Below are 14356 nucleotides of genomic sequence, written 5' to 3' on the forward strand. Positions count from 1 at the left end.
CTTCTGCGTAGGGCTCGCTGATGCTACTTTCTGCACATCCATGAATGCGGCTTCTCCTCTTAGTAGGGTCACAGGGTGAAATTGTTGGTTGTGATGGTTATGAGGATGGATCTGAGTCTGAGGTCCTTGGTCACACTGAGGTTCTAAGGCTGTTGGTCCTCCAATTGTGTTGCCCCTTAGTGGTGCCTTGAGATGCAGAGTGGTGCTTGAAATAAGGGACCAGTAAGAGCTCAGCCCATGCTCTGAGGTAGTAGGAGCCAAGAAGGAAGGGCGGAGAAACGCTCTTAAGGCCTCCCAGGGGTTCGCCATCTCTAACCGGTTACTACACTGCATTTCTGCCTGCTGGTCCACACAACCACCAGTGTCTCTCATTCTCCCCCTCTTTCTCTCCTCTCTGCCTGGACTCTTCCTTTGTCAGCAAAGCAGATTGCATCTGTCCTTACTTGACTGTTCAAAGGCAGCTTTGGGGAGATGGGCCTGTTCTCATTTCCTGGTTCTTTTTCCAGCCATGGACAGGAACGTGCAACAGCCATTACCCACAACCAACTAGAGCAACCAGGCCCAGGACTGACTACTACTGGAGAGGTCTGCGGGTCCTATTGTTAATCCAGTTTACAGATGAAGATGCGGAGGCACAGATTGGTTAACTTACCCAAAGTCACACAGCTGGTATTTGAGCCCAGGCAGTCTGACGCAAGAGCCCATGCTCTTCCCTGACTCTGACCTTTCCTCATTGCCACCCACCATGGAGACCAAGGAGATGTGGGGGCACTAAGGCCTAAATGGTGCCTCTTTTAAAAGGCTTCTGCAATTCAATGACAGTAGCAATGACCATAACAAAATAATTCTTAGACCTTTAGTCAGCACTTCCATGCAAGACTCAAGGTGACAGCTGCAGCACGGGAGTGCATCTCTGAAGAGCTGTTGAGTGACCCAGTGGAGGACTGTGATTCCAGGAGGGATCTACAGCAGTTGGCATGGGCACTGTGACGTCTTAGCCTCCAGTGCCTTCTGTCCCCTTCCTATCAGCAGCCCCTTTCTATCATATTGAACTAAAAGTTAGGTAAACCCATTTTTCCCTACGTGCCAAGGCTGCTGGGGCTGGGTGTGTATATACTCTGGGGTTTTGAAGAAGGCCATCAAGAGCTTTATGAAGATCTGGAAGCCTTCAGGGAGAAAAGATGAGGGGACTTTGAGGCTGAGATCAGAGTCCAGAAGCAGTGGGGTAATTCTAAGAGCCCTTATGGCAAAAGGACCGACGAAACCAAAACCAGCAACTGACTAAAAAATAGCAGGAATCCCTGGAGTCCTTGGCAGTGCAGGAGCTGGGAGTCAGGGCCGCTAAAGATAGACTCCCATCCCTACACAAGCACAAGCCCTCTGCCAGAGAAAATAAGAATTACATGTTATCCCTTTATAATGGGCTGGCCAGCAGGAGTTCCTGTGATGATGGAAATGCTCTGCTCCTGTGTTGTCCTATGTGGCAGACACTAACCACACGAAATGTGGCACTTGAAATATAGCTAATGAGACTGAGGAACTGAATTTAAAATTTTTGTTTCATATGAATTCATTTACATGAATTGCACACTAAGTGTACTGGAAAGTGCAGCTTTATAAACTCTGTAAAACCTTGGTACTCCAGAGGGTCAGAGCCCCGTTAGAGGTGGCAATCACGCATGTTCAGGAGAAGAACTGCCATCTGGAGTTCTGGGCCTTTAGCTGTAATGGTTAAAATATATACATCACCCTGGTAAGAATATAGGCACTGAAGTCAGACAGATTTGGGTTTGAATGTTGGCTCCTCCATTTCTTAGCCCTTTGACCTTGAGCAAGTTTCCTTTAAACTTCTAGAGTCTTAGATTCAACATCTATAATAAAGGAAAAGTAATGCCCACGAGGGCATCTTTTCCTCCATAAGTCCATAGGGTTTGCATCATTCATTCATTCTTTCATTCATTCATCCCATAACTATTTATTGAACACCTGTGCCGGGCCTTGCACTGGGTGCACAGAGGTGAGCAAAGTACATATTACCTTTGCCCTGCTAAACATTGTGCAAAGAGTGAGCTCTGTCAGACAGTAAACTATCTAGCTTAGAGAGGGTTGTGAGGATCACATTGCACAGCATATGTTAAGTGCCTGGAAAGAGCTGTCAGCTCTCAAAAATGTCCATTCACTCCCTTCTGGCACCGTGTTCCTCTCCTGCACAGGGTCCTTGCCGATACCCCAGGACCCTCTCCACTTCTGGCTGCCTATACAGAAAGGACACAATATAGTCCTCCGACAACTGGATGGGTCCCTCCCACCAAGACAAAACAATCAGGATGGTTCAGCTTCCTTCTGACAGACCTCCGACAGGAGCCTCAAGGCTTAAAGGGGGCGAGAACACCCAGGCACCCCACTTCATCCCCACAGACATGCTGGGAAGAGGCCCCCTCCTCGGGACAGGCCAGTCCAGGAAGTGTGGGTGCTCAGTCCTGTCATCCCCTCATTTGAGTGGGGTTGGGGATGGCCAGGGCGTGGCTGGGGACCCAGACATCTTGGGGTAATTTGGGATGTGGACACAGAGACTCCAACCGAACCCTGAAATAGAAGTGCTGAGGGGCTCAGGAGCCAGCGAGGCGGGAAGGCAGGCGGTGAGAGGCTTGCCCACCTGCCTGCCTGACCCTGTTCCTCAGGAGAACGCCAGCTGGAGGCTTAGTCTTCCTTCCTCCTGATACAGCCTGAGACAGGAGTGTCACTTAACCTCAGGGCACATTCCAGAATGAGGCCACAGCCAAGAATAGGACCCAGGAACCTTGCCACCCATCCTGCCTATATTAATCACACATTCTCAGCACAGGAGGGCCTCTTCGGAGGTGGACAGAGGAGGAGAACGCGGTGTCAAGAAGTGGAGCTGGGGAAAAGGAGGGGAGACCCCTGAGCAACCCCGTCACAGCTTGTGGTCACCAGTGACCACACAGCCCTTGAACCCAGGGCCCTTGTTCGTCCAGTGAATCCCTCATGAACGCTGTGAGGAGGGCCCACACCCCCACTGGAGCCCATAAGCGATGATTCAGCCTGATCAGTGCAGGTGCAGGAGAGCAGGGTTCACGCAGCCTGGGGCAGGTGGAGACATCCCCACAGAGCTGAGCCTGGCGGGTGAGCAGGCAGAGGCTGCTGCTTCGCTCAGGAATCTAGGCCACGACTGCTTATGTGTGTGATAGAAATACCATGTCACACGGCTAGGTCGTAAGACAGCCCTGGGGTGGTACGTGCACAGCCTTCCAAGGCAGGCTCTTTGGAGACATTTGGAGTCCTGATGGGAGTGCACTGGCCAGCCGAGAGCGGGGTGTGAGTGTGTGTGTGTGCGTGTGTGCGTGTGTGACTAACTGGGAGAAGCAGTGCAACACGAGCAGTAAGAACTCTGAAGTCAGACACCTACATCCAAATTTCTGCCACTTAGCAGCTGGGTGATCTTGGGCAGGTTTCCTGCCCGCTCTGAGCGCAGTTTGCCTGCCTCCAGGACAGCATTCTGCCACACACAGTTGTGGGTGAGATGGCAAGGATGGCGCCCAAGGCCTCTCACAAGGAAAGCGTCTGCATAGCGTGGATGTTGTAATGGGGTGTTCTCCCCCTCCTGTTGTCATGGCCCAGCTGTCCAGGGGGTGACATCAGACTACGGAGCAGAGTGTCCTAGGAGGTGGAGGTGCTGGGGGAGGTGGAGGGTGGGAAAAGCCAAGGTGCCCTGCCCCAGAGGCCTCAGGGCCAGTCCAGGGCCAGCCAGCTCCAGACCAGAGGCAAGCAGAGAGATGGAGGGGAGGCCGGCGAGGGAAGCCAACAGATGCGAGGAGGAGGGGAGTGAGTGTCCAGTGTAGACAGGAAAGCAGGTGAGCCTGGCCTTGGACCTGAAGGAGGCCACAATCTCCCTTGTCCTGGGCTCAGGACAGGGACAAACCTCCCCACTGGGTGGAGTGGCCTTTCCAGGTTGGCAACCAGACCCTGGGAACTCAGTCCAGCCTTTACTGAGCACCTACTAGATGTCAGTTATTGTGTAAGCCTTGGGGAACAGAGATCAGAGATGCAGGCTTGGTTTCAAAGGCAGAAAAATAAATGCTAGGTAGTAAGTCCAAATTTATAATAGAGTCTAAATCTTATATTATAAATGCACTCCCTAAGTGCCCATATTTCCTGAACTCCAAATCGGCCTGTATGTGCAGATCAGTTTGTCAGTTTGGATGTACTCCGTGAGCCACAGAATGAGATACCTGGTGCTGTGTGGTCCTGAGTCTGCAAAATCTAAGGCCCAGAGGATGAGGGAGGACTTTAGGTCCTGGGAGCCTGCTCTTGGCCAGGGGGCTGCTGAGGACAAGGAGGGGACCCAGGCTTAACTGGCTGTGCCAGGCTCTTTCCCAGGCGTTCCAGTTTAACAAGATCAATAGAGTCAATCTCCCCAAGTCTCATGAAGTGCCCTTCCTACCCTCTTTTTCACAGATGAGGAAAGGGAGGCTCAGAGAGACAGCAGGTAAGTTTCAGAGCCCAGTTTCAGGCCTGGGTGAGCCTGACTCCGCAGACTAGGCTTTCTCACTCCGCCCCAGGCTGTGGCTGGATGTGACAGGGAACCCAGGTCTCAGGCTGCAGGTGGGCAGTAGAGGCAGCTGGGGAAAGGAGCCCTGAAGTCGGGCTCCCCTGAACCTCATGCCTCCACCAGGTAGCCACAGGCTCAGGCTCCTTATCTGTTCAAGGGGGCGAGGGGTAGGGAGGGGAGGTGACAGGTGCTGGCATGTGGACACTTGCGCCTTTGGGCTCTAAGGTAATGTACTCTTCATTGGGGCACCTTGGCCTAGAAGCAGGTGCAACAGAATGTCCCAAAGCCCCTGAGTTCAGGAGAGCAGTCAAGGCCCACCTCCCTGGTTCTTGGCCCAGTGAAAGGGGCCTGGGGCCTGTGCACACACTGTCTGGCTGGCTCAGTTTTACACTCAGCATTTTCCCAGTGGCGACTTGAGAAGCTTGCACGCCTCCGGCCTCTCTTCTCTCTCAGGGAGCAGCTTGTCTTCCTGATTCCAGCCCTCTCCTTATTGTAGAGAATTCTCTCTGAGGAGGGATTGGCTAGGCCAGGCTGGCCGTGATTCCTCCTCAGAGCTGTGGCCCAGGAAGCCCCAGGGAAGCAGACAGGGGACAGGAGTCTCCCGTGCTTAGCTGGCTCCCAGCCTGAGGGACAGACAAGCTGCGGGGAATGCTGCAGCTGCAGGCCCCCCCCACACATCCAGGGCAGGGGAGCAGCCATCAGCACTGGAGCCGTCCCCATCCTGGGGGCCGAGTCACATGCTGTGCGCACACCTAGGGCTCGGGGACCAGGCTCACCCACAGGCCGCCAAGGGAGTTGCAGCTGGGCAGCAGGCCCTCCCTGCCCCACTCATGTCTCCTCCGCCTTAAAAGCTCTAACCTTGGCACCATCTACCCTTGGACCACCATGCTGCTGTGGTGGGGTTGGGGGCTAGCGTACAAGTCAGAGCACCTGGGCCTAAGCCCCCCACCTTCCTGCCTTTGTGTGCTCAGTTTCATCACCTGGCCTCTCCGTGCCTAATTCACGTTGCTGCAGTTAGCCCTGCAGGTGAGGAGCCTCAGGGCTGCAAAGTTGGTGGAACGTTAGCAGTGTCCCTCCATCACACCCAGATGTGGTCCCCCTGACCAGGCTTCCTTCCTGCAAGTTCACCAATGCAGGAGACACCCACCTCCTTCCGTCTCCCTCACACACATTAGCCCAAATGGGTCACACAAGAAGGACTGTTGATACAATGAGCTTTTAATTGGTATCTTCCTCCCTACATCTGAGGAAGAAACAAGGACTCCCACAATGATCTTCTAGCTTTGGAGGGGCGTGGACAGAAGGAGGGGCTGAGGAGGGGATGGGGGGCAGGAGTAGAGCTGACAGTGGCTTTCCCAAGTCCTTTATCTAGTGGTGGGGGTGGCTGGTCCTTCACAAGAAGTCCAGAAATAAAAAGTCACAAGTAAGCTGCGACATCCCCAAACCTGCCCTCCCAGGCCTCACCTGGAGTTTCTCTCTAGGTCCCTGCGGTTCCCAAGGCTACCACCAGATGGGAGCATTGAGCAACCTTCCTTTTCCTTCCCCAGCCGGCCTCCTCTCTCTGGCTGACTTCTCACTCCTTCACCAACCCTCTTCCCCGCCTATTTTCTTTTTCCTTTATTTCTCTTCCTACCAAAACAGATCATGGGGCTTCTATCTGCTTTCTGCCCCCAGGAAGCCAGCGGCACTTGAAAGCACACTGTCAAGTGAGACCATCTGACAGCTGGGAGGGCATCCCTGGGACCCTGGGATCTGGGAATTTGTGTTCAGTCACTTGTGCTCAGTTAGGAAGTGACTAACATCCCCTCTGTGGTCCTAGCACCTGGCACCTAGGAAGTGTTCAGAAATGTCCACTGCATTTGACTGGACAGAACTGAATCAATAAATCAACAAAGCCAAGGAGAACATGAGAAACATGCATTCTGCTGGTGCCACCGTGGCCCCAGAGACCCCAGGGCCAGCTTGACGAACGCGCAGGCCCAGAGGCTCCCGCCCAGCAGCCTACCCTCGGGGCAAGATGTGTGCAGGCCGGACCATGTCTCCTGCTCCGCACTTCCCACAGCCCCTGACATGAAGGGGCCTGCTCACAGTGATCCACGTGGCTATGGTGAATTTGTCCGGGCCCTCCTGTCTCTCCCCACCTCCCTTTGCAAACCAATTCATTCCCTGATTCCTGGGACCACCATGCAGCACCATCTCTCGCACCCTGGCTGGGAGGCTGGCTGGGGGTAGTGGGTCTGGGAGAGCCAGGGGAGGTGGGTGTAAGGGTGCAGCAGACAGAGTGACAATGCCTGAATGGAACGGTCACCAGGAATAACTTTCAGGTGTCTACTGAGTTCTCCTTTTCTCCCCCTCAACTGAAAAAGATACAGACCCCTTACTGAGCCCAAAGAAGAGAAGTTGATCTAAGATGGTGGGTGGACTTTTGCAGATGCATTGATTGACATTTCCCTGCTGGCCTCAGACTGTCTAATCTGACCTTTGCTGACTGAGGGGTGTTGGGGGTGGGGAGGGGGAAGAGGGCTGGGGAGGGGTCATGGGGCTTCAGTGCAAGCCCAGGAACTCCTTGAGGACATCACAGGTCTTCTTGTGCATGACCTCACGCAGCTTCCTCACCCGCCGGGTGCCAGACGCGCCCACGAAGCTGTCAGGCCGCAGCACAGCCATGCCACCATCCACCTCACCCATGATGATGAGTGGTGCCTCACCCACCGTCACGTTGGGGCAGGGGCAGGTCCAGTCCACGTGGAGCAGAGTGACTTCCAGCGGCTCCCGGCCCAGGAACTTGAGGCCCATCTTCTCATCCTTCAGGACCTCGTCCACAGTCACCAGGGCACGACCTGAGTCAGGCTCCTCGGTCAGCTCAGAGACTCGGCCCAAAATAACAAAGTCGCTGCGACAGAAGCTGGTAACAAGCTTCTGCCTCGGCTTGCAGGCCCGGCAGCGCTGGCTCCCCCGGGGGAAGGGGCAGGACTCCTCGCAGGCCTCGCGGCTCTCGAAGTTGTTACCGTTGCCCTCGCAGCCCCCATAGACAAAGGACTGGCACTGGCCCATCTGGCTGTTATAGGCCCAGCGAGGTGCATAGGCCTTGCAGGGCCCCTGTAAGGCGGGCAGGCTGCACACGGCCAGTGGCCCGCTCATGCAGGCCAGCATGCAGGCCTCGTAGGTCTCAAAGTGGTTCCGGTTGCGGTGGCAGTGACCGAAGGTGAAGGTGAGGCAGTTGTTGGCCTGGGCGTCGAAGTGCCAGCGGGTCTGCTCCTCGCCACAGTCCTCACTGTCAGGGGGTTGCAGGCACTCATCCAAGGGGAAGGCTGTGCCGTTGGGGCTGCTCTCCGCCGTGGCAGCTGCCTGACCGTCCCTGACCACTGACAGCGGGAAGTCAGCGCGCAGGACCCCGGCCGCATTCCGGGCTGTGCAGGTGTAGATGCCGGCATCCTGGGGCTCGGCGTTATAGATGACCAGCTGGGCAATGTTGGTGACCACCACGTTGCCACGCACGTGGTTGGGTCTCATGACCACGTTCTCCCGATCCTCCAGCTGCTTCTCCCAGGTGATCTCGGGCCGGGGCCGGCCCACCACATCGCAGAGGAAGCTCACTGTCTCGCCCACGGTGACCGACTGGGGCACAGGGTGGTTGAGCAGAGCTGGGGCCACCATGTCCAGCCCAGGGGTCTCGGGGGAGGCCGTGGTGGGGCGCACGGTGGTCTCAGGTGGTGGGGGACTGGTGTTGGGCCAGGTGAAGTGATAGCGGCAGGTGACAACAGCCAGTGTAATGCCCTGGGAGCAGGCCTCGGCGTCCATGTAGCAGCGGTTATAGTAGGTGAGGCCGTCCGAGGCACAGGTAAAGCTGGGCTCCTTCTCACAACGATCTTTGCACTTACACACAGGCTGGCCATCCCAAATGTCGCACTCGGAGCCCTGCTGCAGACACATGAAGTGGTCACACGTGGCCTCCTTGGGCAAGCCCACTGGGCCCTTCTTCCCTTTCACGTCCATGTAGCGGGCGGCCACACAGCTCCTGGTCCCACACACATTGGGGCAGCACTTCTCATAGGTCTCACACTCCTGGAGAGAGCCAAACCAAGAGGCCTGAGCGAAGGGGAGAGGGGACACAGGGCAGGCCCCCCACCCCACCCACTGTGTTTCCACAGAAGGGAAACACCTGCTATGAGCAAAACATTTTGATAATAAGAATAACTAATGTCCTTTATGCAGCACCTACTGTTTGCCAGGCCCTCTTCTAAGAATGTTTACAACTGTCAACTTATTTAATGCTCATCACAAGCCTATGAGGTAGGACCACCATAATTTCTACTTCACAGGTAATGACAACCTGCCAAGGTCACACAGCTGGGAGTGTGGGAGGAGGCAGGACACGTATTCTGAGGGGTTGTTCTCAAGCTACCATTGTACCAATGAGAAGGCAGAGACGGGGAGGCAAGGCCCAAATCCACAGAGCTGGGAAAAGGTAGAAAGAGACTTCAAGCTTCAGGCAGATGGGATTCTGAAATGAGGTTCACAGAGGTGCCACAAAGGAGGTCTAGGTTGAAACAAATGAGCTTGACTTTGTGTCTTTTTTCCACTGGGGTGTGGATACCCTGGCCAAATCCAAGAGGTCACATCAAACGCTGAGAAGGACAAGTCGGACACCCATGGGACAGACACAGGCTGTCCACACACACACCGGGAAGAGCAGCTCTGATGGGCACCCGCATTCGCCCAAAGCCAGGAGGAAGGGCAGGTGGGATAGGCCCAGGATGCCAGGCCTCAGAAACCGTGGGCTGTGCCAGACCTAGGTGCTTGGTCCCAAAGGGTGGGATATTTCGTGGGGAAATCAACAAGGAAAAATGTCCCCTTGTGTAGCAAAGGTCAGCAAAGCCTTCAGTGAGGACTTAGGAGGCTATAATTCCCTCTGATTCTCTGTGGAGCCACTGTAAGGCATTAGCTTAATTCCTCGAAATTAGCAACATGCTCTGGGGCCAACACAAACAAGGATTTCACATGGTGTTTTCGACAATAACACATCTTGCCCACGCGGGCACGGCTCCTAATCCTCCAGCCTGGTAGTAGCTCTGTGAATTACTCCCCACTAGGGCTGGCCTCTGTGGTCCTGACTTTTTATTTCACCTCTTGGACATTCCACATCAGCTAAGAGGGGGAAATAGCCCCCCTGGGGCTATGTGGAACCTGCTTGCTTGACACGTTTACTGTTGTCCCCTTCTCAGCTCAGAATGGAAACTTTGTTTTGTAGCCTTGCTTGGCATAGGCTTCTAGGTCACACCAGGGGAGGCTTTGGAACAGTGACGGGAAGACCTCAAAGCTGGGATGTGACTGGGAGAGACCTGGGGACCTGGGAGCTGGCAAGGACACCTAAGGATCACTCAGTTTCCTAAGAGACTGGGTCCAGGAAGCCCCTTTAGGATTTGGAGGTCCCTGAAAGACTGGGTCCTTGGGGACCACGGGGAAGGAATTTCTGGGCACAGGAAACCTACAGGAAATCCTTAGAACGGTTTTTGCCTAAGGGCCCAGAATGGGCCCTGAGGCTGTCCGAATCCCCCGTCCCACACAGGTGTCTTCACCCCAAGACACAAACTCAGCCAGGGGCTCACTGTTCCCAAGCCCCACCTGACTTGTCAGGCCAGCCTGTGCCAGTGAAACAGACTCCCCAACAAATGCAGACAACCAATGGCACGACCCCAGCCAGATGCCAACACTCTGCCACCCGTCCCTAGTCTTACCTTCCTTTCATTCTCCCCCACCATTGCTCACTGGCAGCATCTGGCCTGAGAGGCCCAAGAATTGTCTCCTGGGCACTGGGAGGCCAGGGCCAATCTCTGCAGGGCGATCGTGTGCTCTCCCATATGTTACATGCATTTGGCAGGGGGAGCACCAGGTCTTTCATGTTCCCTGGGGATGCCCAGGCCAGCAGAAGTGCCTCTGCCCAGGCAGGTGCCAGGTACCCACCAGTTCTGCATCCCTGGAGGGAGTGGCAGGCATGGCCCTTGACTCAGGAGCTGGGAGGAAACTGCCCTGGAACCAGGCCTGCCCTGCTGGCTGCTGGGTGTTCTGATGAGAGTGGAAGGGAGGACAAGGAATCTGGCAGGTTGAAACTTGGCCCACTTCCCTCCTGGGACACCCAGAGAGTCTCTTCAGAGCTGTTCCCCACCCACCTTCCCATCAGTCTGGTCTGATCTCCAGGTCAGGGTCCAAAACCCTGGGGAGGTGGCCTAGAAGCTGGGTGAAGCCTCAGCTTGCTGCCAGAGAGACGTGGCTTCCAAGCTCACCCCCCAACCCTGGCTGCTGGACCTTGTGCTGCTCACTGCACTGTCCTGAGCACCCACTCTCACCTGTCAGGGGCTGCTGACAGGTCGTGCAGCCACACGATGTGCCTGGCATAGTGCTGGCTCAGAGCAGCCCTCAGCAAGCATGAGACCAGGAATCCGAGGATTCCCAGTCCCTGATGAACTCGGGCATCACACTCACCTCTTCTTCTGGCCTTGGACTTAGACAGACCACACACCCTGTTTATCTCCACGTGGCTGAGAGCCTGAGTTCTTTCAGGTCCTGGGCCCTACAGGGCCCTCAAGAGCCATCCCCACCCCACGCGCCCACTCTCCCCGCCTAACACACTCGCTCCATCTCAGGCTTCCGGGCTCCCACTCACCTGGTCCGCCTCACACTCCCTCTTGCAGGTGCTCTGGGCATCCACCCAGAGGTTAGGGTTCATGTCGTTGGGGCAGATGCCCGCGTGAGAATAACGGATGGGCGGCAGCGCCTGGCCTCGTGGGGTCACCCCGAGGAGCAGCAGCAGAGCTGCCACCTGCCCCCAGCAGGACCAGAACCGGTGGCACGGCAGGGCCCACATGATGCAGTCCTCCGCGGCCAGAGCCCTCCCCCGCGAGGACACCGGGGACTGGGGCCCACCAGGGCCTCCCCCTTCCCGGGGGCTGTGGGCACCTGCCCTCCCCACCCAGCAGGCTGTCTTGTTGCTGCTAAGGCTGCGGCTGCCGCGGCTGCCTGCACCAAGTCGGCGGAGCCTGCTGGGCTGTGCGGCTCCAGATAAAGGAAAGGTCTTCGCAAGGAAACTCCCTCTCCTGAGTGTGCAGGGAGAGGGGCCGCAGCCGGGCCGAGCCTGGATTTATATCCTGGGCGCGCCACCCGAGTGGGAGCGAGCTAACCTGATGCCTGTCACGGGCAGGCTGCTGGCTCCTCTGTCCCGTGGCCGATCACAGACTTGTTGCAGAAGGGGAAAAAAAAACTGGAAGCAGTTTAGGCGAGGCGTATCTGGCACGGTGGGACACCTGCTTGTTTTTGACTCCAGGAGGCCTTTAACCCCTTCAAGGGCCAGAAATGGCATGTGCTTTGGGGGGAGCTGGCTCCGGGACACGCAAGCTCACTGTAAAGGAGCGGGTTTGTTTCCCTTTCCCCCACCTCCTTGGCCGGGCCCCCTCCCCTCCTTGGCCACCTCTGAAGAACACATAACCGCTTGTTACACGGAGGGACCTGCAGCCGCAGGGTTAGCATCGCCTGGCCCGATAGTACATTTGAGAGCAAATGACGTGGAAAAACAACAAGTTCAAGGCCATTCCAGGGCGGGCCTGAGCCGTGCTGTGCTGTGTAAGCTGACTCCCACCCGAGCACCAGGTCCCTTTGTGGGGGGGGGGTGCGCGGACAGCTCCCTATCTCTCTGTCCCAGGCACTTTGCATCTCAAGTTCCAACTTTGGTGAATTTTCCCCAAATCATTCCAGAGACACATACCAGATATGCTCCGGCTCCCCCAGCTGCCGGGACAGATCACATTCCTCGCTGCTCCACTAACACACTCATCGGCTCCAAGACAGCCTCCGTGGTAGCGGTGTCTCGGGACTCCGAGCTGCCTCGCTAATGACCCCCACGGTGGCCATCCTGGGGCTCTTTTGTGTCCAGCACTTTCCAACCATTGGCTTGTTTTACAAAGAAGGGTCATGACTGGAGAGGGCACCCACGGTGGGCAGCGACAGGAACACTCACTATCAGTGTTAACTGGGCTTTTACTAAGTGCCAGGCTCTCTGTATGCATCACCTTATTTAATCCTCACAACAAACTGTAGCTTCAGCTTAGATTTGATGAAAGGATACAGAGAGGCTAAGCAACTCGCCTTGTGTCGCACAGCTATGTGACCCCGTCATTAATGCAGGGGCACCAGCTTACAGGCTGCAGGCAGTGGCCTGTGGAAATCACCCCACTCTGGCTTTTACTTACTGGACAAGAAGTTTGTGCAATATCAGGGTCTATATTTGCAGAGGGGACCAAGAAGAGAGCCAGAAGCTGCCAAAGGCTGGGGGCAATTCCTCTCTGTTTGGCAGGAAATGGCTCGTATCTGAAAATGCCACTAAAAATTGAGTGCCACTTAGTGTTTTTGCATTGGTCACTCCCAGGGAGCGAGAGGTGGGGGAGAAAGATTCCTGGAAAAGGGGATCCCTGTTCAAGGCCAAACAACAAAGGACTTGGGGAGCAGTAAGGGAGCTGCTGTGTCTCAGGGGCAGTAGATGGGGAGGCCCTACACGTGTCAGGGCCTGCAGGGACCTGGAAGGCCCCCTGCAGTGCTCTCATGCACAGATGGGGAATATGAGTGCTGAGCCCAGGCCCCTCCTCTCCCAGGTCCACTCTCCCCAGGGCTAGGGTCCACTAATTTGACTGTAAAGGGGAGCACAACCCTCTTTTCCACCCTGCAGACTTTTTCTCTTCCTCATGGGTGTTATGTTGCTTTCCCTCTGCCTGAGCCAATTCCTTCCTGTCGTGTGGGTCATTCTGCAAGAACTGTCTTTTCTGCTTATGTCAAAGAGCTAACGAAGGGTGTCAGATCCTAATCCTCTAAATTATTGGAATAAACTTCCCTCCAAGGCTGGTCCCAGTAATGAAGCCAGACAGCAGGTGATGGCTGCTTTGAATTCCCTGTAATTTCATAAACCCGTGTTCCAGCTGCTCATAGCGGGGCCTCAGCACAGCGCTTGATGAACGCCATTTGTGCAGCCTCTTTTGATATCACAAAGGGAAATGGACGGTGACACATTTCCAAGCAGGACTTAGAGAAACTGTCACAGCCCTATTATGTGAGGACAAGTATCCAGGAAGAGGAGGCTGATTTCTGGGAGTCACTGGAGACCAATAGGGGAGTGGAGATACTGCGGGAAGAGGGGTCCAGGCAGAGGTGCTGGAAGGGGGGTCAGAGAGGAAGGGGAAGCATTTCCATCCCACCCCACCACTCAGGGGGATGGAGAAAGTCCTCTACCCAGCTTCGTCCTGTCAAGACCTCCCTCCCAGGGCCCCACTTCTGGCCATTCTGCTCTGAGAACTCTCAAAACAGCATCAGGGAAGAGGAGGCCCTATAAAGCTCCAGCTCTCCCTCTCAGCCCTTCCAAGTCTCCCACCGAAACAGAGCTCAGAATAATAAATAACATCTGATCAGGGCTCAGAGCCCACACAGTTTTCACCTACATCATCACCGCTGACCCTCACGCCAGCCCCGCGGAGCCCGGGAGATGCTGCGGTGAGCTCCGATGTGTGAGAGAGGAAACCAAGTCCTGGAGAGGTTAGGCAAGGCCCACCCGGGGCCCCGCGGCTCACACACTTCCCTGCCGAAGCCCAGTCCTGGGCTCTTTACACAATCTGTGCAAGCTTCCAGCCCCTCCAGAAAGGCCCCCACTGGCTGCCCCACCAACCCGGCTTGTTTATAGGCTGTTCTGGTTGTGCTTTGAAGTCTCCTCCAGGGCCCTCCCTCCCACAGTCCCTCGAATCTGCCTCC

General features: G+C 55.8%; 1 protein-coding gene across 1 annotated transcript; it reads right to left on the reverse strand.

The window, feature by feature from the left end:
- Positions 1 to 5728: 5728 nt before the first annotated feature.
- On the reverse strand, positions 5729 to 11801 carry WFIKKN2 (WAP, follistatin/kazal, immunoglobulin, kunitz and netrin domain containing 2). Its single transcript, XM_036879844.2, has 2 exons — positions 11235 to 11801; positions 5729 to 8635 (listed from the first exon to the last, which is right to left on the reverse strand). Exons 1-2 carry the CDS (start codon positions 11433 to 11435, stop codon positions 7115 to 7117), a joined length of 1722 nt encoding a protein of 573 aa, XP_036735739.2. The 5' UTR covers positions 11436 to 11801; the 3' UTR covers positions 5729 to 7114.
- Between the last annotated feature and the right edge of the window lie 2555 nt (positions 11802 to 14356).

This window comes from Manis pentadactyla, chromosome 4, assembly GCF_030020395.1.
Source record: "Manis pentadactyla isolate mManPen7 chromosome 4, mManPen7.hap1, whole genome shotgun sequence".
In the NCBI taxonomy this organism is placed as follows: Eukaryota; Metazoa; Chordata; class Mammalia; order Pholidota; family Manidae; genus Manis; species Manis pentadactyla.